The sequence below is a fragment of the Abramis brama genome, assembly GCF_963993115.1.
Source record: "Abramis brama genome assembly, chromosome: 4".
In the NCBI taxonomy this organism is placed as follows: Eukaryota; Metazoa; Chordata; class Actinopteri; order Cypriniformes; family Leuciscidae; genus Abramis; species Abramis brama.
In genome coordinates this window covers 37,240,241-37,265,388 of record NC_139966.1, presented here as the reverse complement: position 1 = coordinate 37,265,388, position 25,148 = coordinate 37,240,241, and the positions used below count along the sequence as shown (strand labels likewise).

The following is a 25,148-nucleotide window of genomic DNA, read 5'->3' as shown; positions in this document are numbered from 1 at the left end:
TAAATATTGTATTTACCTGCTTTAGAAACGTTCCAGTAAACACTGCTTATAGGAATAAGAAGTGAAAAGGGGGAGACAATTACATTTTAAAGCATCTGTGTGAAACAAACCTGGAAAGAGACATGAGGATTTGGGGAGAAAAATGAGAGATTCATAGTGCATTCCAGTGAATTATTCATGATATGTACTATCAATTCAATCAGGAGATCAGACAACAAATGCATAGTATGTTGTCTTTTTCATACTGTTACAGCGGAATACAAAGACAAAAATGAAAACAATCAGGAGGAAAAGAACGCAGCGACTAAAAAGAGCTCTTGACATAGATATTCTCGTTATACCACCTCACATAAAAATACCAAGCGTTACGTTATTCTCTTTCAGTCTAGACAAGTTAACGTGAAGGAAATTTTTACAGGATTATTTGTAGAGCAACCTTATGAATTGAAATTATTTGTTGCATTATTTTTTGAGTGGAACCTTCCCAAACCGGAAATGCCTCCCATAATCTAAAATGCAGTAGGCTCATTAGGAAAAAGTGGATTGGAGTTTTTGTTTTTCGTCTTTTCGTTGTCATGTGGCCTTGTTGTGAATGACTTTTTTGGATACCTTTGTTCTCTTGCCTCTTTGTAATGAGATGAATAAGAGTGTGTTTCTTTCACATTTCCTTTGTGTCCATTGCTCTATTCAGCGAATCCTTCCAGCTTAGTAAAAAAACAGAGACAGTTCTCTAATGTATTTAGACAACCCGGGATGTGGCCAGTAACATGTCATCTCACAATGGAAGAAATCATGCTAGACCACCATTAAGTTTAGCCCCTTCCTCACCCATGGCCACTACAGTCTGTTATTTTAGCTCTCCTAACCATTGCAACTGATTCCTTCTGCAATGTTCCTTAAGCTTCGAGATGCAGCCCAACCACTTCCCAAGTGGCTAAGGTGGCATATATCATCTCTGCTCTGCCTGGCAAAGCAGTGGGGTTTGAGGGCGGTCCAGTTCTCCAGTCCGCTTTTATCCAACAATTCCGGGAGGTGTCGAGCAACCAATGCGGGACTTACATGCCGGTGAGTAGTTATTGTGTCTGAGACACTCAACCTTACTCGTGGTGGAATATGCACTGTGCTTCTTCACCCTTGTAATGTCTAGCAGTTCGAATGAGCCAGCCCTCCTCACCACGTATCATCAGGAGCTAATTGTCCTGCTTTACAGATCCAGCTCGCATAGTGAATAGTTTTCATTTCGGAAGTCTGCGCTTCAGATGCTTTTCCTGGAGGAGACAATGCAGATCAGTTTCACCTGGCTGACTCTGGAAGTGCAAAGGAGTATACAGGATGAGCGGTTATGTTTATACTTAATGAACACCATTCATTGCTCTACCATCCATACCTCACCCTTCACATTGAGATTACCAATACGGTTCTATCCATACTCCTGCCCTCATATACTCCAGCGCAGCAGGGAACTTCATAGCCAAATCACTACTCTCTACATTTAAAATTCAACTGAAAAAATTCAGCTCCTTCATCAGAAATCCATTGGTTCCAGATTCAATACCCAACAGGATCACTCACCCTCCAACCCAGGGACCTCCACAGATAAACACTCTTAGTGTTGTTAATTACACAGAAGATGTTGTACTGGGACTGCCATGGCTCATTCATCACAATCTGACTCTTTCTTTGGTCCACTTGAGATGTGAGCAGTTTGGGTGAGCAATGTTTTAAAGGTTGCCTGTCCATTCCTGTTTGTCCCACCACCATTGAGAGGCCCTTGATCCTTATAGCATTGACATTCCCCCTAAGAATCAAGCCTTCCTTGAAGTGTTCAGTCCACTCCAAACTGGATCTGCAGAGCGCCTATAACCTCATTCGTAAGAGATGAGATGACTTTACACCTCAAAGTCGAGAAGTGCCAGTTTAACTTTAACTGTCCATTTCCTGGGATATGTCATATTGTTTCAAGCAAAGTGCAAGCTATCACATCCTGGCCTCAACCTTCCACCAAGGAGTAACAATGCTTCCTCAGCTTTACCAACATTTAAAGGCTGTTCATTTATAATTTCAGCTCTCAACAGGGTCCCCATCCTCTATCAACTTGATCCAGAGCTCCTCTTTATCGTTGAAGACGACGTATCTGTTGCCGGGGTTGATGCTATCCTGTCCCTGAGACAGGGAACTCATCCCAAGCTCTATCCCTGTGCTTTTTCTTTCTATTTTTTGTGCTGTTCTCTTCAAATATTGTCCACAGCAGTCCAGAATTATGATATAGATAACTGTAAGCTTCTGGCTATCAAGATGGTTTTATAGGAATGGTGGCACTGGTTTGAGGGCCCTAGCACCTCTTTCAAGTCATCACAGACCAAGACAAGCTTGAGTACCTCAGTTCCACCAAGAGACTGAATCCATGCCACGCTCCCTGGGTACCCTTCTTCAGACCAAACCCACATACCCAATTGCTCATACTTGCAAGAACCACTTTATCGTTATCTCCTGGATTGGCCATGGAGGAGTCACAGAGGTGTTGGCACTGACCCAGAAGATAATGGTGGCCCCATCTCCTACACAACATAACTATATTCTCACATTGTTCCCACATTGAATCTCCAAGGTTCCAACTATTTTTTAAATTATGGATTTTCATAGCTTGACAAAAGTTTTAATGTAAAAAAAAGTAACAAAAATAAATGAAGACAGTTGGTGGGTTGAATGCTGTTTTTATGGTAACATGTGTGTGTGTGTATGTTGACTTTATATTTTTTGGACTATTTAATATCTGTCAGACCTTTTTGCCTTTTGAATAGTGTTTCAATAAATGCACACAGTGGGCTTATTTCAAACGTGTTCAATGTGGTTGATTTTTCTAAAAGATTGTACACTGTCTTTTTAATTGCTTTGCTTAAAGGATACCGAATGAGTCATAGTGTGTGTAAGATCACACGCTTTGATAAAATTTCATGCAGTGCTTCATTGAAAATTCAGAACTATTTTTAACTCAGGCAATTAGTACAGAGTCATAAGGATTCACATGATTTGACTGGGTGAAGACTGACAGAGCTCCACAAGCTCAAGTGGTATTTTTCATTAATGATTCCAAGGTTGGTTCCAAGAATGACCTGAATATCCCATGAGTATTTGGAAAGAGCAATTTAGCCTGATGCTTATTGTCTAGGATTACACAATGTCATTAGGGAAGATTGGTGTTTTCTCAATCCTTACAGTATAATGCCTGGCTGAGTAATGCCATTTTGATTGCTCAAATCCAGATAATTGCCATTCAAGCATTATACTGTGGACCACAATCCATATATTTATAATTTTAAAGGTAGGCTACTATTACTTTAAGTAATACACACACAATACACATTAGGGCAGTGGGGTTGGCGTGTTGTACTTGGGGGTGCCTCTTTTTCCAGTAATCAAACCAACCATCCAGAACACCCTGTTAGTGTTCTAGTAACCACAACACCATGGCAAACAGGCACAACACACTAATATCTTTATTGTCGGCGAGTCTGAAATCGGATAGTCTGAGTAGGTGCTATATTTGAATTTGAATTTACATTGCGGTCGATAAAAAAGTACGCTCTATATAGTATGATTGAATATGGGTAGTATGAATGAAATTCGGACGTACTGCACCCACCATGTTGTTACTGTCACGTGACCTACCAGCATCAGATGTGTCGCTTCACTTCCATTCATGAATCCTCTCCCGTGGCCTCATAGGATAGTAAAGTGTCCATCGAATGTGGGCTTCAGAATCTCGGCAGAAGTAGTAGGTCATCCAGCAACTTTCCGGCTAATGTTTTTTGAAAACTATGTATTCGGACATACTACTCTTTTGGCATACTTTTTTTTGCATGCTATATAGTATGGAAGTATTTGATTTCGGACACTAAGTGTGAGTTTTTGTGTAGTTATCTTTGTATTCATGAAGTATTTTATTTTTCAATTTCTAGTACTATTTGAAAATACTTATAAATACATTGTCTTGTAACTTTTCTGAAAGGTCATTGATCTGATAATTAACCACTGACTTCTGGTTTAAGTGATTGAGCCCAATTACTTCCAGGCTGACCTTTGTGAAAACACAAAACTACTATGGAGCAAAAGGGTCAGTTAAACCATCAAATTAATGACCTTTTCCTCAGCTCATTATGTTTATTTAGCAGAGCTATGACGGCAAAGTACGTGTTTACACTACTGTATATGAGTCATATCATTAATGCAGTGTTCAGAAAGTCAGTCTTAATAGATTTGGGCAATTCCTCACCCTAACAATCCTTCAAACCGGGTGCAGATCTCTGTGCTAATCACAGATGGTGTAAAGTAGAAGTTAATTTGGCTTGGCAATGTCTGAGCCAATGGTGTGATCAGAGAAGTAGCTAAGCTGTTTTGACAATCGTCTGCTGTCTCCATGACTCCTCTACCGCTGTGGAGCGAAAGGCCATTAAAGCGATGGCCTCTCACGTTGAGTGTCTGGGGTAGGCCGTTGAATGAAGTGGGTGTGTTTTTGCTTTAAGACACTCACTGTTGCTAATAATAAGAGACAGCTACAGCTTCAGTCTCACACTAATGAGTCCACTCTCTTGTTTAGCAGCTAAACCAAAAGCAAAAGCATCTACAGTTTTTTAGTGGACATAAACAAGGCACCAAAACAACATAGATTGTCTCCACTTCCTCTGACTGACTGTTACATCATTAGGGCAGAGCTTCAATATTGTTATTGTGATGTATTGTACTCAGGAAATCTGATTTTGAATAATGATATCAGTGGATTGATACTTGCTAAGTATTCCCTAGCGCATTTAAACAGATTTACTGATGGCCATTAATGTTGAAATAAAACACTCACACTGTAACTCTCATGCAATATCAATAACATTGCAAATTGTGATTCAGTTGTTTGTGTTTTCAGTACACATGGATGTTCTAAAGTGAAGTGAGCTGCCTCGCTGTCTACATACTTCTGAAGCAGCTTCCTAACCAAGACAAAACCTCACAAGTGACTAATGATGTTCTACTTCAGGATCTAAACTTTGTTACCGGCAGCATAGTAATAACTCTCTGCAAGATTGAGTTAGCTGATAAGCTTACCATAAGAAAAGCTCGAAAATAGATAGGACACACTTTTTTTGTGAAATTGGTTTATTTGAATGAGCTGGAACAATTTTATTGAAATTTCTTAGTACTGAACTTATTTATCATTTGTGAGTGACACTAAAAGTTAATACTCTATCGTGTTCGGAAATAGCGTTCCATCTACATTAAACCCTACCATAATCCCAGTTAACTAAAGCAAACATGAGATTTAAGCCATTTACTGAAGCAATCATAGCATTTAAGCTCGTTTCTACAAGTCTTTAAGCTCTTTTATTGTGCAATGCTGTACCAGGTAAGCTACCGAACAAGTTTACTAGTAGTTTATGTAATATTTTACAAATCATGCACCATGGTTTTGAAGCGTTTTGAAGTCATAACATAGTATTATGCAAGAAACCACATGAAAATTGTCTTTATTAATCAATAATCTACACTTGTAATCATAATTTGTGTGAATAGAAATAAAAGTTGCTGGTGATATAAGCTGTAAAATGTATGTATAGGCATATCTTTCCAGTGAGCAGGTTGGTTAGGATGCATCCATAGAAGGTAGCTGCTTTTTCAGATTAGGTTTTGGAACATACCATTTGAGACAACTGGGCGAGTTGTGGTTTCATTGGATATGCAAATGATTTGATGTTTTGCCCCTCAATGGCACGTATGAAAAATATCATGCTCCACACCGTCATCTTAGTCATTTTGAATGATCCTTCCATGATCCCACATGTATAAAAAATGAAGGATTGTCTGTGAATAAGCATTGTTGGATAACCTGCATCAAACTACGTGAGAGGAGAATACATCCTTCACTCATGCGAAGTCAGTGTCTTTCAAAACGTAAATAAGATGCCAATAACAGCTGTCTTCTCACAGTATTGATTAACCTCCTTGTGAGGGAAGCAGCGAGGCGTTCCCATGGCAACAGGTGCGTTGTCTGCCGGGCAACGAGAGCGACAGTGAACCGGGGCTATTAATAGACTTTATAGCGAGGGGTTATGTCGTAGAGTAGACCTTGTCAGATTAATGTGGGCATGCATGGACTTTTTGTTTGTTCTCCTGTGTAAATATCATGTGAACACTGGTCCTGCCACACCCCATCACACTTCAATTTCCTTCCCATCCCAGTCTGTTGGAAGCAAATTCACATTTTATGGTGTCCCTGCGATTCCAGAAATCACTTGCTTGTTGAAAATTTGCATAATGTGACACATCTGTGATGTAATTGGTGGGAATGAGAAGGATGTGGCCTGGCTGTGTCATCTCTTGAGCCCCATGTGATTGGCAGGGAACACGGGCACACAAAGCATATTGTTGCATGGTCCTTTGTAGATCTGAGAGACAATGCCAGTGTAATAAGGCTTTCAGTGTTTGGGGATTTATTATGTGGTGCATGTCTGCAGTACTAGATTCGGATTCGAACAGCATTACTGGCATGCATAAACTCACTTTCACATGTTAAATAAAATAACCTTTTTTATTGTGTTTATTTATTTATAATATTTATTTATTTTCTACTTATATATATATTTATACACTACTATACTTTAATGAAAATGTTCACCCAAAAAAATGTCATTTAATGACCCCTATGCCATTCCAAATCCATATTATTATTATTATTGGTTGTGGAACACGATATGAAAATTAAGCTTTTCCCCGTTATGGTTGAATTACAGAAGCTACCAGTTATTTTGCCAAGAGAACTCTTTTTTATTATTTATATACGTGTGTCAGACAAAATCACTGAAATGAATTAGTTAGGAATATACTGGCTATTAGGGCTGGGTAAAAAATATCAATTTCTCGATTTTAATCGATTCTCATTTTTACGAACCGATATCGATTCTTAAATCCCAAGAATCAATTAGGCTAGTCATCCTGTTTTCAGTTGATGAATGGATGGAACATTGTAGCACGCATCCAATAAATCGCAATAATCTTTGTGCTTTGTTACTATTGATATGAAACAAAGTTTCCATTTTCTTTTTCCATAAATACCGTTGTGGCGCTTTGGCATGAGATCGCTATGGCGCAGCCGCGGAGCGCATATGATCTTCCCTTCCGCCTTAATAATACCAGTTACAGCGCAAAATAAACATGAATGAGCATCTGAAAGTGGGTTAAAAGATCCATATCATGTCACATGGAATCGCTCAATCAGTGTTTCAACCGTGGAAAGACATCAGTAAAACAGCTTGTAAACAATGTCATGTAACGCCACATTTACCTCAGAAAAACCATATCCAGTGACCATAAACTCGTTAGTCAGCTAGAAAAATTAACTCTAGAGAGGAGCATTTTGCTAAATATATGCACCATTTTACATATTCATTATAATTTTTAATGTTCTTCAATATTTATTGCATGTTTAAATAAATCTGTCAGGTTTTTATGACAGCCACCATTTAAATGTTTATATTTCATATAACTTTATTATTATAAAAATAAATAAAAGTGTAATTAAAGTGTTTTTTATACAAATCAGTTCATGTTTACCTTCAATAATAGTAGGCTAATGAAGCCTAGTATGCTACAACTGACTCCCATACAGTAGTTTACAGAATTAGTTAAGAGATTTGTTTTCCTTGAGAAAATTTGCCATGTATTGTACCTGATAGCCATGTATTGTACCTGATAGCCATGTATTGTACCTGATATCCAAAATAATCAATATTGAATTGAATCGGAATCGAAATCTAATTGAATTGTGAAATTTGTGTCAATGAAAGTGAATGGAGCTTGGGCTGTCAACCTCAAAAATTATAAAGATTAACTCTAGAATATATAGTGTACAAATAATATGGGATAATATGTACAAAAAATATATAATATGGTGCTTTTTAGGAATGCATGATATATCGGCTACCATATCGGTATTGTCCAATATATATATTTTTGAAATGTTATCGATATATTAAAGCCGATCAGTAATTAATTATTTCCTTCAGCTGAGACACTTCAGATGCGCACTGTTCGCCATGATTGTTTTGAATTGCTTGTAATATGATAGGAATCACTTCAAAACAGGAAAATACAGTTAAGTGCAATATGTAGCGCAAGTCTGTCATGAAGGCTAAATCATTATAACTGTTTGCTTGGGACATGGATTTTAATGGTGAGACTTTTGTTTTTGTAATCAGGCTCTCAAAAATGATATACAAACTTGGATTTAGATTTATCAGCCAATATAGCCCGCTGTGAGTTTGTAGCAGCAGGTTGAGTGAAGGATTGAATTTTCATTTTTGGGTGACTCATTCCCAAGCGTTTGTGCTTTGGGCACTATATTTTCTAACCACAAGATAGATTTCGAAAGCAAACCTTTGTAATAAAAGACAAAAGGGTGCAAGAAAATTCATTTTCCGTTGTGCTTATCCATGTTTTTGACTTCTTCCATCCATTCCATACAGCATACTCTAATGTTGAAATTATTTTCTATGTAATACTATGTAGGGTACAACGGGGCTTAAGTAAAATGCTTAAAAATTAATATAGATTTACAGTGACAATAAATTTTATTTTATTATATGATTAATATAATATTTTTAAATATGATGGATTCTTTATAAATATGGTGATTATCTCTAAAGTGGACACCCAAGTTATGTTATTTACCATCTGAATCTAACCATGTCATGTCAACAAATGGAAAAGTCAGACGGCTGTTTATCATCATGTTAATTATTGTGATTTTCGCCCAACAGCATTTGTTACTTAAACCTACAACATTTAAAAAAAACATCAATTAGATCAAATTACCACAGAATCAACGTCGAGGATCAGCCAAATTTCCACGTGCATCTTGAAAAGTTTAATGTTTTGGAAAGTTTTGTGCCATCTAGGAAAATCAAATCAAAGGCACATTTTACCCCGGTGCGTATTTAGCCATGTTGTACCCTATATAATAACTCTTTATCATGTCAACAGAGGCACTACAATTTCATTATCTTTAATTGATATTTCAAAACTGTTACTGTTCATGTCCACCATCATCCGCACAAAAAAACAAACAAAAAACAGCTGGAACAACATACTGCACTGTAATGTCTTCTAATTAGTTTCACATCTGTGGAATGTGAGCAGCTAATGGAAATGTGCCAAACCAAATGGGAAATAGCCTATATTTGACTGCTATATATACATCCGTCCAGGTATTGGGTCCATGACCATTCCTGTGTACATCGCTGAAACATCGCCACCCCACCTGAGAGGACGCCTGGTCACCATCAACACACTGTTCATCACAGCGGGCCAATTCATAGCCAGCCTTATCGATGGGGCCTTCAGCTACATGCAACATGGAGGCTGGAGGTAGGAACATCAAGTCTTTGGGTTTTAATGGCAGAATTTGTATTGTTTCTTTTCTGTGGTGTCACATGCGGAACAATGCAATGACCTTATTTTTTTTTAATTTTGAGAGTTAGTATTGAATGATTTCTATGATGTTCACAATATATAGCGCCATGGCAAAATAAATGACTGAGATGTAACCTTGAAGTCTGAATTGAGTGTGATGAGAGAATGAATTCACTGTGTGGATTTGTCTACCTCTGTGTGATGTGAAAGTCAACTCTACTGGAAAGAATCGTCCTGTAGGGCAGATCCTGTAAATCATTTCATTCTCACTCTCTGTAGCTTGTCATAATAAACCCTCAAAACAAAACAAAATAAATGTTACACCAGCAAATATCCCCCTCACAATGTGTAGCTGTTGCTCTGGGAAAGAAAATGTAAAAGAAAATGTGTACTTGATGGAAATGTTGCCATGCATTTACTTTTATCTTCCCCATCATCAAAACCACAAATCGCTCTATGTAAATGAGGGGATTACTGAATAACTAACTCATTCTCATGATAATTTGCAGTAAATAATGATTCAAAGGATGGTTAGGTTCATACAAAAAGTTATGACTGTTTTTGCTTAATTTATTTTATTACAGCCATTAAGTTTGATGTTTAGATCGCATGGTTAGGTTTAGTATGATATACAAACTATTCCCTTATCTTGTGGAAGTTATGACAGGTTGGCTTAACTGGCAGATATTTCTGGTAAAAATCTAAAATGTGATTAATTTTCTCAGAAATATTAAGCACAAGCCTATCTGTTTGTCTCCACACTCTGTACAAATTTTATTTCAGTCTAAGATTTTAGTAAAATATGGGTAACACTTTACAATAAGGGTTCTTTTGTTAACATTAGTTACAGTACATTAGTTAATTTGAACTAACAATGAACAATACAGAATTTATGAATCTTAATTCAAGTTAATTTCAACATTTACTAGTACATGATGCATCAAAATGTGCGTCTATTAACAGTAATTAATGCACTATGAACTGACATGCGTGAACATTTTAGGGTTAATGTTAATAAACACTGGAAAATGTATGTCTCATTGTTAGTTCATGTTAACTACATGTGTATATATATACACACACACATATATATATATATATATATATATATATATATATATAGGCCTAATGTATAAAATCTGGTCATATTATATGTACAAGTATGTATTTATTCTTAAAACAAGAAAACACAATTTCTGGTTACACTTTAGACGTTCTATTAACTATAAGTAACTTTGCAACTTCATGTTAAAGAACCAACTCTGAACTATTAGAAACTACATGTCAACTAACTCTCATTAGACTATTAGTAGACTGTTAGGTTAGGGTTAGTAGAATAAGTTGACATTTACTTGCAAAGTTGCTTATAGTCAGTAGATTGTCTGTTTTGGGAGCATCAAAATAAAGAGTTGACATGTTGACGTGTAGTTGACATGTAGTTTGCTTATAATTAGTAAAATGTCTAAAGTGGATTTGTCAAAGGAATGCTTTTTTTTTAGTTCACACCATTAAGCCTATACCATTAACGTCATGTTCTGTTCACATCAGATGTAGTTTTAAAAATAAACTAGCAACAAAGCGTAGGCACCATGTATCTTTCAGCAGCTGAGGATAAGTGACTATGAGACAGAAACAAAGATGTCTTCATCAATCAATTAATGACTTTTTTTTCATTTGTGTAGGTATATGCTGGGTCTGTCAGTGGTCCCTGCATTGTTGCAGTTCCTAGGGTTCCTCTTCCTACCAGAGAGTCCTCGCTGGCTCATCCAGAAAGGTCTTACCCAAAAGGCCCGGCGCGTGCTCAGTCAAATCCGTGGCAACCAGAACATTGACGAGGAGTATGATACTATCAAAAGCAGCATTGAAGAGGAGGAAAAGGACTGTGGAGGAGGTGAGAAAATATAGTCTTGCAAACACTCACAGATGCAAGTAGCTCAAAGAAACACAAATATAGTCTCAGTTCACTGGTTTCATTAAATGAAGTACTCAAGTGCACAAGAGAACACCATGTGGATATTGGCAAACTTAAGAAGCTTTCGCGTTTTCACAGATTTGCTGCATAAATGAGCCCGGAAGTCATTCGTTTTAAATGGGAATTGGTGAATTGAGATGAAATGAGTATCGGACACTGCTACAAATGCGGCAAACTTGCGGTGACCAATAGGGATGGTCAACAAGTCTAGAACTAGAACTAGTCATTAGACTGATTCAAACCGATTACTAATGAGTTGAGTCTTTTTAACCAATTAATATAAAAATAACTAACCCATAAGGCTTATTTGTTAAGTATTTTGCAGTAGCACTGTATATTCAGTAGTGACGCAGTCCCAGAATTCTGCTACAGCAAGGTGTCTAATTCTACTCCTGGAGGTCCACTTTCCTGCAGAATTTAGCTATGCTTAACACACCTGGAAGTTTCTGGTGATCCTGAAGACCTTGATTAGTTCAGATGGTTCAGATGTATTTAGTTGGGGCCAGAGCTAAACACTGCTGGAAGGTGGCCCTCCAAAAGAAGAGTTGGACACTCCTGTGTTACCGAGTATTTTGGTAAAATGTTCCAAGTGCAATGGTCAAAGAATGCTGATCAAGGGCAGTTAACGGATCTATGATTTATGTCTGATAGCAGTTAAGTAGGAACACCTACTAGCAACAAACAGTACAAAATCTTGGCAACCTCAGTATCATTACATTTTTATCCTTATGAAAGCAACAAGAACAACAAATCAAAGTAATCGAAGCTGTGGCAGCAAGTCTCACAGAATCAGAAAACCTTGGGAAATGTCAAGAGTCAAGGGACAAGAGGATATTGGAAAGTGGATTAGTTCTGTCCTTAATTACCTCTGATTCAGAGGTAACTGGCTGAAGAGGATTTTACATCCTACTTTTCTCTGCAGAAATGAAGGTGAAGGAGCCCTTTAGAGTTTTCAAGCTCTATCCAGAACAACAGTCCTATTGTGGCACATTCGAAAATGCCTTTTTGCACGTTTATATCTGCTACAGTCCAGGAGGTAACCTGGTGGAGATTAATGGAAATGAAAGGGGAACAAATGTTTCTTAATGCCGAACAGTACATGCAGGGCACACCAGCAATAAAAAAACCCAAAGGCGCCACAGGTGTTCATGAACCAAAATTCATTAGAGTCAACCTATAATAGTCAAATGCAATGGAAGGCAACATTACCAGCAATTCAACGGCACAGCAGGGCAGAAACAACTACTGAATAGCACATGTACTTGAACAGCATGTTTCACCCAAGCAAATATAATTCGGCCATAGATGGAGCCAATTACTAACAATGGGAAGTCACCCACCCCCTAACCAGCCCTTATACAACCTTGTTTACTAACCAATCACATGTCAGTCATAGTCTCCCAGGCCTTATTGCCACTTTAGAACATCTAAATATGATTGACACTTTGCTATGGGACAGGTTTCTGACCTCAGACAAGTCATTGTGAAACCAAGCCGAAGACCCTATGGACATTATGGTGATTACACCTTTGACAGAAACACATATATTTTCTGGTTCTGCAGCTGTGATAGTGTTGATCTCATGCTTTCATCACTCAAATGTGAAAGGTCACTGTTCATGGGTTTCAAATGGGCAAATGTCAATTACTGTGACAGTAGGTAGTAGTTACAGGAGCTGAAGTGAAGCAATTGCAGTGATTGTTCTTAAAGGGTTAGTTCACCCAAAAATGAAAATTCTGTCAGTAATTACTCACCCTCATGTTGTTCCAACCCCGTAAGACCTTCGTTCATCTTCGGAACACAAATTAAGATATTTTTGATTAAATCTGAGAGCTGGATCATAGGCTTCTAAAGACGTTATAACTTGCTGGCCCAGAAAATGCATTAAAGACATTGTTAATATAGTCCAAGTGACTACAGTGGCTCAATCTTAAGTTTATAAAGCGACAAGAATACTTTTTGCGCAAAAACAAACAAAAATAACAACTTTATTCCACTATTCATTTCCTTCTCTCTGGGCCTCGAGTTTTTTCATGTAGTGTTTTAGCGCAGCGCGTCTGTGTTGTACGTCACCACGTAGGCTCACTATTGGCCGACGCTGGTCATGTGTGTGATGCATGTGACGTACAACACAGACGCGCTGCGCTAAAACACTGCGTGATATATATATATATATATAAAACGTCTTTAAAAGCCTATGGAGGAGTGCTCCAGCGCTCAGATTTAATCAAAAATATCTTAATTTGTGTTCCGAAGATGAACGAAGGTCTTACGGGGTTGGAACAACATGAGGGTGAGTAATTACTGACAGAATTTTCATTTTTGGGTGAACTAACCCTTTAAGGGGTGTTTGGAGCAGAGGTCGCGTTAAATGAAAAATTTCCATCATTGACATCTGAAGGCCGTCCGTCATTTTGACAGATTACACTGAGGGTGATCTATTGTGGTGTTTCTCAACTGGTGGGTCGCGGAATGTGTAGTCAAGAAAACAACAACAAACGTAATTTTACGTTTTTTTATGATACAAATACAATACTTTTATTTTGAAAGACGTGCGTGAAAGCTAAAGCTTGTCAACAGCTTTAGCTTTCACGCACATCTTTCAAAATAAAAAGTAAAAATAAAATCTTCTGTCAGATGCGGTTTTAAGTTGTAGTTTTGCCTGAAAACACCGCTTTGTCAATATTCAGTATCTGCTGTCAGATGAGATGTTGTCAGGCTAAATGTCAGTGTCATTACTACAATGTTATTTTCATAACTTGTTAGGAAATAAAGTCTCTCACTTCAGAAAAACGAACTTTTCTGTCCTGTCAGTTGTTATACTGTGCTTGCAGCGGCAGCGCACACTGTAAATCACTTTATTATTAAAGGGGGGGGTGAAACACTCTTAAGTACCTACTGTATAGAGTAGTATTGCATCCTTCATATCAGTTTTATTATATTTATAAAAGAAAGATAGGCTGTACCGAGTCTTTCCGGAAAAAAATGAGCGGCTGGAGGCGTGCCGTGTGGGCGGTGCGTACGCACCGATAGCTAACAACACACAGACATTTGAAGCAGTTTTACTCACCGCCTGCAGTTCCAACGCACGACTGTGAACCTTTATCGTTGGGACTGCTCCATCCTTAAGCATTAGATGATCTGCAAATCCGGCGTCGAACTGGGCCTTGTTTATGTGACCTGTGACTGCAGCGAGCACAGCGCTTTGATGGGCGTACTGCTTTCGCTCTCTCGCTCTGGTCTACGGGTGCGCGCACGCCCTTCCGGGAGAAGTGCCCTTAGGACCCGTATAAGGAAATTCCGCCCCATCTGACGTCACACATGCCCATACTCGAAAAAAACTTTCCGAAACTTGTGACAAACCGGAAGGAGTATTTTTGGCACAGAAATACTCCATCAAACGTACAACTTAATTTTTGAAACTTTGTCCATGTTTAGCATGGGAATCCAACTCTTTAACAGTGTAAAAAACTCAGTATGCATGAAATAGCATTTCACCCCCCCTTTAATAAAGCGGAAAAGAAACTATGAGCATGCAACATTGTTGTCAATTAGTAAGTCAGTTTGGAGAGACAGTGGTTTGCAGAAACTAAAAGTCATTCATTTACTTTTAGAATTGGCTAATTTTTGTAAGTAACAAGAGTAAGAGTTCAACCAAAGTCCCAAAGTCAGTTCATGCTGTGGCCACATTTGCATGCCCTATTTTCAGCATTTCTGGTCACCAGCATAAGGTATGTTTTGCAAGCTGGGACCAGCATGGGATGCTGGTTGCTGTTTGCTGGTCCCAAGCATGGGAAGCGGGAGTGCTGGTGGTCCAGCTACACCAGCTCATTCTTGCTTGAGAACAGCATGCTGGTCCACCAGCTAGACCAGCACTATACCACCAGCATTAACCAGCCTGGACTAAAATGGAATTTATGCATGTTTCAACAGGGATCGACAGGGAGTGTGTGTACAAAGGGCATGTTTCAGTACACTGACTGTTTCTATGGGAACAGCAGTTGCAGTGATGTGATGACTTTACCAATTAGTGGTTGGATCTTTAATTTAGAGGGCGGGATTTAATTCTCTCGTTAAACCAAGCACCATCTTGGTATATATATTCCTTGGTTCAACAAAGAGTTTAGATGCAAAAGCCTCTAAACGCTATCTCCGTCAAAAATTCGATAATGATATTGAGCGAATGCTCTCCTCATCAAATACTTTAGTTTAAAATCTGTTAAAGTCCGGTTCGTTGGCAGAAACCGCTAAACGCCACATCCCTTTTGTCAGTAAAAGCCTCCAAGTCCACAGAGGATCCAATCGGAAGATATACATCAAATCATTTGATTTCAAGATGGATGACGGCGTGCGCATGAGCCGGCTTTCAACTGCAGAGCTGCAAGTTTTTATCATGTTTTGTCCATCGTTACAGTGGCAATGACAGGATTTTGCGAGTAGCAAGTAAACACAACAGTGTTCCTTGTGCTGCTGTAAAACTGACGTGGAAACGGATGTGGAAGTCACTTGCATCACAGCTCCCCCTACTGTGTGGATTAGTTTCTTCATTGTTACATTTTGAATTCTGCTTTCATCATTTGCAATCTTTACAGTTGCATTTTTAGTAATTTTGTCTTGTTTTCCAACTATGTCTTGTTGTCCAAAGAGGTGGTCTTAGAGGTTTTTGTGAAGGAAAAAAAAAGTGCACATGGACTTACCTGGTTTTGCAGCAAAATTCTGTCAAATTTGTTAAATACCAATTAATTGACTAAAGTGACATTTTTGAAAGTAAGCCATTTCAATAACTGACTAATAACCTTTTCATTGCCATTAAGGTGAAATTACTGAACCTAAAGATAGGAGCCTGGTTAAAAAAATTATAATAAAAAAAAATGATGTTGGTGGTCTAGCTGGTGGACCAGCACACCCGCTTCCCATGCTGGGGACCAGCAAACTAACATACCTTATGCCTGTTAATCCCACAATCCTCTGCACAAGCCTGCCACTCAACTCCCACAGAGAAAACACCTGCCCAGCCCCGCTCACTCCACACCTGTGGACAGTAAAAGTGATATCAGCGGTAACAGTTTGCTTGCACCACATCATTTCAGTGGTGAGAATATATTTGCATTACAATCATGACGCATTGTCCTTCTGTGCGGATTGGATGTTGTTCTGTTTTTGTTTGTCGTCTTGTTTGTTTTGATTGTTCCTGATGTGAAACACATCAGGACTAATAGAAAAGGAAATGGTAGATGTGGAGAGGATCAAGGGAAATGTAATGAGAAATCGTCTAAATGAGGTGACACTGTTAAACCTGCCATCTGGTATCGCAAAGATGGAGACAGCTAAAATGAAACATCACACATCAAGCGAGAGAAGTGAATCAGCGAGAGGAATGATAAATGTAAGACCTTTTAAAACAGTTTCCTTAGCCTTTTTAATAAAATCATATTGATTTGTAAGGATACAATTAAGCAATATTACACTCACACTTGTGTTGTTGTAGGCTACTGAATATTTGGGGCTGTTTTGGGTGCCTGAAGATGCAAACTTTTGAAAACGGGCTTCAAAGTGTAAAACGGTCTCCGTGTAAACAACAAAAATGCTAATCTCTGTAGACGATGACCTCATGCACATGTGTATTACGTGTTCAGTCTATAGTGTTTTATCGCCATCTAATGGCCTGGCAGCAGAATACAGCGTTTTTAGTCGTTTTCGCGGATCCGTGTGAATGGGGATAGTTTTGACAATGGTGTCGTCTGTACGCGGAAAACTCAAGGAAAAACTATCAGTTTTAAGCATTTCGTTGTCGTGTAAATGTACCCTTAGCCTGGCCATGCTAAAGCTCCAATTTGGCTTACTGGGAAAATGTGACTATGATAACATTACTGCAAAATGATTTTATGAAGTTGCTTCTTGCACATTTTGTGACGTGGTAAAGTAAAAAACGTGTTCAGTTTTATCTGAAACATATGAACGCAAAGTTTTATGATGTATTTGTTGTACGTAGCGACTAAAAGGCTAATGCTCAATCATGTTTGAAAATAATGAACCACCTATACCTAACCGATAGTGATTACAAATACAAACATGAGAAAAAATGCATTTTCTGAAGAAACCATGCCATTTTAGCTTGCTTTGACAAGTCTTTGTCTTGACACGTTTCACAGGACTCAAGAACTCTGCATAGGGCAAGTACAATGAGATGAGCTACTGATCAAGTTTACAATGGCAGAAAGGCCATACTTATGAAGCTGTTAATGCGAAAATCTAAATATATGAGAATACAAATCATGCACTGTGGTAAAAGTGTTATTAATCGATAATCTGCCCCTTTATCATAATTTGTGTGAACAGAAATACAATTTGTAAGTGTTTTACTGGTGTTCATTTCAACTGGAAACTGCAGTGAACTGTGTGAATAGGCACATTTTTTGGAGTTTTGCAAAAATGTAGGTAGAGGCATGGTTCTCCAATGAGTAAGAAATATAGGGAGTATTAACGACACCCTGAATGAATAATTCAGAGATTTCATGAAACTCTTATGGAGCTCATGCCTCTAGGAAATTTGGTTAGATATACACATGGAAATACATGTTCAGCAGCACATATTAAATTTGAATAAATTAACGAATGATAATGTGTATTTATGTGTGTAGATGTGTTTTTTCTTGATTTGTATAACTGTACATCTTGTACAGTGTGCTTTTATGCACGGTGTTACACCTTTTTAACACCTTGCAACTAAACGTCTGCTTTCATCTCCAGACTTCATTATCCCCTAAGTGGCAAGATTTGCAAGTCTTATTTATAACATGACAAATTGAATATTACAATGCTGAAGGTGTTGTCTTTTACTTCAGTAGTCAGAGTTGAAAAAAAGCAATATATATATATATATATATATATATATATATATATATATATTGTCCTGAAAGTAATGAGAATTTCCAGTGCATTGTGCAGTCTAATTTCACATTTAGACTGAAATTATCTAAATTGAGCTGTATATTTAAAAATATTATTATTTTAAATATACAGAATTCAATAATATTTTCACTCTATTTGCATAATTTTACTAAATTCCCCCACATATTACATGTGTCGTATTTCATCTCAAACATGCTCTTTTCAGACACTGTTGTCTCTTTGGTAAGTAAACTTAACTTACATAATAATAATAATAATAATAATAATAATAATAATAAGAAGAAGAAGAAGAAGAAGAAGAAGAGGTTAGTGTGGTGGAAATGACCTCCAGTCCTATTTTTCTGAAAGACTGATACACATTTTCACAAAATAAGTATTGAAATGACCTATTTTTATACATAAAAGACACAAGTAAATGATTAAAAAAAAAAAAAAAATTGTAGACTGAATAAAATATATTTCACATAGTTAGCTATAAACATCTTAATAGTTCAGCATGATTCTCTTCAAAATGTTCCTCCCTCATTAAAATAGTTGACCTGAATTAGAAAACTGAAGGTATGTTTAAATTACAACGATGTACTAAAAACTGAAAAGTTTGCGTTTTTCATGTACAGGCTACAACCTAATCCCTGTTCACACGGATCTGCGAAAACAACTATATTAGTCATGCCAGGCCAGTAGTTGGCGATGTCACTTTGTAATGAAACACTACGCGCCTATAGACTGAATACGTAATATGCTTGCGCATGACGTCACTGTTATTAAAAATTCACATTTTTGTAGTTTACATGGAGACGATAACGGTATCATTTTCAGAAACTTGCACCTTGAAACATGTTTTCAAAAGATTGCCGTCTAAATGACCATCCAAAAGCTATAAAAAAAAATCAGTTTTTAGTTGAAAATGGTGTCATGTAAACACCCCCCTTCCCCATCCCCCGCTCCCCCAACTATATAATGTCAACTATAGCGCCCCTTGTGGCAATACTGAGAATGCAACATGTATTTCCAGTGGATTGTAAACAGCACATTCCGTATTTTCACATTTCATAACTCTTGCTTGTGTAACTAAAAGTGTTTTCATTCATGTACTAGCCTAGTTTTCAGGCCTATGGTCAAAATAGCTCTTTTTTTAAGTGTGCAAAAAGCCTTTCAGACAAATTTTCTGTAAATGCATGACTCATTTTTGTTTATTTTGTGTATGGGTGTATTAAACTGTATGTTTGTTTGTTCTGATACAATCATAGTGATCGTATCATAGAGCGAGGCATTGAAAATAACCTATATTATCCTTTGATAAAGCATAATGTAAGAAGATTGGATCTCAGGCTTTTAGTGCATAATATTAACAAGACCAGAGAGCATTAGAACATAATGATCTATTCAGGAGTTCTGTGATGTTTGCCATGTTATGTTCATTCAACATACAGTCTGTAGCTTTTATAATATAATGCTCTCAGTTAAAATATACAGTTAATCTTTTGCAACCTTTGTGTAGATGTTTCCCAAATGAGAAGGAACAGAGACTACAGGTATGACAAATCGTGCTGAAATCTCTTATCTGCCATATCTAACTGGACACACAAACATACACACACACACAGCAGGCGAAAACTGTCACAATGATGATGCCTTACAACAGGGATAGGCAACTCCGGTCCTGGAGGGCCACTGTCCTGCAGAGTTTAGCTCCAACCCTAATTAAACACACCTGAACAAGGCAATCAATCTTTTCAGGATTACTAGATAGATACAGGCAGGTGAGTTTTTATCAGGGCTAAAGCTAAACTCTGCAGGACAGTGGCCCTCCAGGACCGGAGTTGCCTATCCCTGCCTTACAATATGAGATGTGCTTCTCATTGCAAATTCTGCCATTTTGGTGACATTTATGAGGATTGCGGGAACAGTCGCTTAGAACAATGTCCCAGAAATCTTGAATAATTTGAGCTTTTTCAAGCACGCTCAATAGAAGAGAGGCTTTTCATGCATTTTCATACAGTTCACACATAATAGCTGATGATGTTATTAGAAAGCTCTGTGGATTTGGACTCTTGGTCTGAAAAGAGCTCTAGGAAGTGAAATGTTAGTGAATACATGCTGATAAAAGTGCGAGAAAACATTGAAATATTGTTTAGATTAGGAAAATATGTCCCCAGATACTGTATTTAAAACCCCATGAAATGATTTTAATGCAATTTTGTTATTTCTAAATCATTTGATTTGATTGTGTCTTTAAGACTATGTGAACTAGGAATGTTAGTAGTATAGTAATCATACAAACGCCTTCAATTATTGAAATTCAGTTTTGTCAGCTTTAGTCATTTTTAAATGTTTTTTGGGTGATCTCAGTGAAATAATCTGTTAAATAAGCAGCTGGTGTCTCGCTCTAAAATTAAAGCCATTTATGATGTGCTTTTGTGTAAATCGTGTTTCCAATGACAACAGCACTGAGATCAGGTGATATTCAGCGGCCCTGGTATCTGTCTCAAGAGGGTAAATGGGAGCGAGTTTAAGCCAGGGGAGACAGACAGTTGTGTAAAGTGTATTTGTCCCTTATGTTCTCCTGTCATCTGTGAAAACATAATTTTCCATCATTCTGTGGGATATTGTCAGGCTGGAATGTGCTGTTGACCTATTGCTTTACACAATATCAAACCACTGAAAGAAATTGCCATTTTGTTCTTCTCTTGCCCTTAAACGTTTGATTTTGAGGAGATAGAATGTCCTTTATGATTGTATATGATTGTAAAGCGTTTTGGATATACAGTAGTACTTAGTAAAGCACTGGATAAAATGCCTCATTCATTCATTCTTTAAACCTTTTTATGAGTAAATATCTTTTAGATTGCTTTGTCATCTCTCTAGTTTATTATTATTATTATTATGACATGTGTACTTGATCTTGTTTAGGTGTGTCTGTGTCTTCATAAATCATTTCATTAAAGGAATATTTGTATTCAGATTTGATTTTGTCTTCAAGTATTGATTGGATCGTAGGAAGTTGGGCGTTGCTAACTAAATGGAGGCAGATCTAAATGTCAGTTTGCAGTCAGTTGTGAAGGATATTTAGTCCAACCCTCGGCCGAGGGGCACGTCATGAAGAGAACAGATATCGTTTTGAGGGGAAGGGGAGGTTAACATTTTTGATGAAAGATTACAAGTATATGATTTTTTATTTTATTTTTAAATGATGTGCACGGATAAATATGTTATGTCTATTTCTGGGTTTGTGTTTTGTTTGAGTTGTTAGCCTGTTAGTTTTGCACTGTTCCAAGTTTACTTCATGTGTCTTACCGGTGTGTAGTTAATTAACTTGTTTTTTTCCCTAGTGATTACCATCACTCACAATATAAAAATTCCCTCCATCACACATTATACCAAAATCCACTTGAAGTTTGAATTCAGGACATGTGATAAATGTTTTACAGAATTTCTGAATTGCTAAAATTTCACGAAACCATCACCCACTTTGTCAAAACCTTAAACACAAAACCAAATCTTCAAACTACTGTATATTCAGAGAACTGGCTCTTCTGGCAAAATCAAACAATTGCCTTAAAACCATTTTATCTGTGCTCAAAATCAAACAATATATTGTAACAAAGTAAACAAATTTTGTAATTATGTAAAAAAGTATAGTAATCACAGCTTACAGTAGTAAGGTGAATATATTGTAAACTGTATGTACTGCAAGTGTAGTATTGTACTGAATCTTGTATAGTATTGAATGTCTATACAATACTACATACTACTATATTAAAGTGAATGTCTATACAATCACCTAAATATGTAAACTGTATGAAGCTTTAGAGATTATGTTTTATGCTAGTAATCTGCTCTCACAATGTCAACTGTTTTAACATTGGGTGGTCATGTCTCTAACTTCACGGCATATCTGTAATTAAAGAGAGATGGAAAAAGTGTAAAAGAACAAGAGAGAACCTCTATTCTCCTGTAGGATTTTTCTTGGCATATTAATATTAAATGAAAGTCAGAGTACAGCAGAAGCTTGATCATATTCCAGGCTGCTGCAGTTTTCAGCAAACCTCTTCCGACTTTTACCAATAAAGAGTCTTGCATGTACTAATCACCTCATCAACTCTGCGCACACACACACACACACACACACACACACGCACACACACAGACACTCACACACACACACAGACACAGACATACACACACACACACACACACACACACACAGACACACATAGACACACATTCAGTGTCTGGTCTCGTCTCTACCATCGTTTGGCTCATGACTTACTTGAAGTATACACACCTCTGTGTCCAATTCACCAGTCTGTTCAAGTGAGAGAAATTCACCAGTCTGTTCCTGTGAGAGAGAATTCACCAGTCTGTTCCTGTGAGAGAAATTTACCAATCTGCTTCAGTGAGAGAAATTCCCCAGTCTGTTCCAGTGAGTCATCTTCCGCCGTCTTTTCCACTGGGAGAAACTCCCCAGTCTGTTCCAGTGAGAGATTTTCCTGCAGGCATGAAAACAGGTCAGGGGTAAAAAAGGTGAGAAGGATGCGGCATATACCCCCCCCCCCCCCCAAAAAAAATAAATAAATAAATAAATACATAAATAAATAAATAAATAAATGTAATGAGTAGGAACGCGGAGAGTTAACACGGACAGCTGAAATAAGTACAAAATTCTCATTTATTAACCCTTGTGCATCGTTTAAATTTACAACCTTTCGTTATGTTTGTGGCTGAAAACAGCCACTACTTTAAACTGCTGTAAAAATGTATCAGATAAATATTTGTTTCAAATTTTTTTGCATAAATCTATTAATCAGCCTCAGTCCTGCTCAAAAATACTAAATGTTTAAAAAAAATTCAGGATTTTAACTCTTTAATTGCCAAATTCGTAAATGATGTCACTGATTTGGGAAAAAAAAACACACAAAATGACTAATTTTCAATATAAAATGTGATTGTGGACTGGATTTTTTTTTACCTTTTATCACAGTCTTGGACATGTCAAAGATTAGAAACAACATTAGTTTTGATGCATTGTTAGTTTTTGTGCAGCATCAGATTTTAACTTTTTCTCCCTCATATACTGTTTGTGGCTGTTTTTGCCCCATTGACTTCCATTATAACCACATTTTTTGATTGCAAAGCCATGACACCATATAATCATGCATTTTTGATTGTTGGTGGTTTTCCCTGTTGGGAAGAGGTAAAATTTGTAATTTTTACTGTTGATAACCAGGTGGAACCATTAACCCTTTAGATAGGCCTGTGCAAAAAAAAAGCTTAGTTTCTGGCTTTTACATGGAGTGTATATGGAGTATAATAGCATAATAAAGTGTGTGTGTGTGTGTGTGTGTGTGTGTATGTCAGTGTGTGTGTGTGTGTGTGTACTCACCTTGATGCGTCTGAGAAAATCAAAATATGCACCTCAGCTCTCAGAACTACATGGAGTAAACAAAAACAAAGTAAGTGTATTTATGCATCTGCTGCCTTTTGATGGTGAGAAATGCAGACTAAACAAATACAAAGCAAGTGGATTTAAACACTTGCATGCAAGCCTGCTGGTCATTTGATGGTGAGAAGAGCAGCAAGCAACATGAGAAAGGGCTTGACTTGTAGTGAAGTTTCAGAGATGATTATGCAGCCTGACCCCTCCAGCGAGCTGCACGATGTATCGTCTTCTCCCTCTGACACCACAGACTCAGGAGAGTCAGATCCTGATTTGGATGTGGCACCCTCATCATCCTCTCTAGCTTCCACTGAAGGCGAGGAGGATTCGGAGGATCCTGGATCTGGGTGGATTGGGAGAAATGGCGAAGTGTGGTTTTCAGTCAACTCCCTTTCTTCAGCCTGTCAGAGGCGTGACTCCAGGGCCGACGCGCTATGCCATCGCAAGGATCTAGAACATGAATTCTGTGTTCAACGGATTCGTTTTTTTACTGAGGAGATGATTGACCTCATTGTCAGCATGACCAACCTCCATGGGCGCCGCACAATGAGAAACGGGGTGGACTCCACAGATCTCCGTGCCTACATGGGGGCTACTGATTTTGGCTGGCGTCTACAGGTCCAGAGGGGAGTCCACACGTTGCCTGTGGGATCATCGCCTTCCCCTCCTATTTTTACTCCGTAAAAGACAGATTGAACACAGAATCCATGTTCTGGACGCTTGCGATGGCATAGCACGTCGGCCCTGGAGTCACGGGAGTTGGCAGGCTGAAGAAAGGGAGTTGTCTCCGCGTTGGTGGAAAACCACACTTCGCCATTTCTCCCAATCCACCCAGATCCAGGATCCTCCGAATCCTCCTCGCCTTCAGTGGAAGCTAGAGAGGATGATGAGGGTGCCACATCCAAATCAGGATCTGACTCTCCTGAGTCTGTGGTGTCAGAGGGAGAAGACGATACATCGTGCAGCTCGCTGGAGGGGTCAGGCTGCATAATCATCTCTGAAACTTCACTACAAGTCAAGCCCTTTCTCATGTTGCTTGCTGCTCTTCTCACCATCAAATGACCAGTAGGCTTGCATGCAAGTGTTTAAATCCACTTGCTTTGTATTTGTTTAGTCTGCATTTCTCACCATCAAAAGGCAGCAGATGCATAAATACACTTACTTTGTTTTTGTTTACTCCATGTAGTTCTGAGAGCTGAGGTGCATATTTTGATTTTCTCAGACGCATCAAGGTGAGTACACACACACACACACACACACACACACACACACACACACACACACACACACACACACACACACACACTTTATTATGCTATTATACTCCATATACACTTCATATAACTCCATGTAAAAGCCAGAAACTAA

The 25,148-nt window shown here is 37.9% G+C and overlaps 1 protein-coding gene across 1 annotated transcript in view; it reads left to right on the top strand.

The window, feature by feature from the left end:
- slc2a13a (solute carrier family 2 member 13a) overlaps positions 1–25,148 on the top strand; it is a 69,844-nt gene that overhangs the window by 2,859 nt on the left and 41,837 nt on the right. The window contains exons 2-3 of the mRNA XM_084111614.1: positions 9,252–9,411; positions 11,139–11,347. Of these exons, the coding sequence (XP_083967740.1) occupies positions 9,252–9,411; positions 11,139–11,347 (369 nt within the window). The remainder of the gene's footprint in view (positions 1–9,251; positions 9,412–11,138; positions 11,348–25,148) is intronic.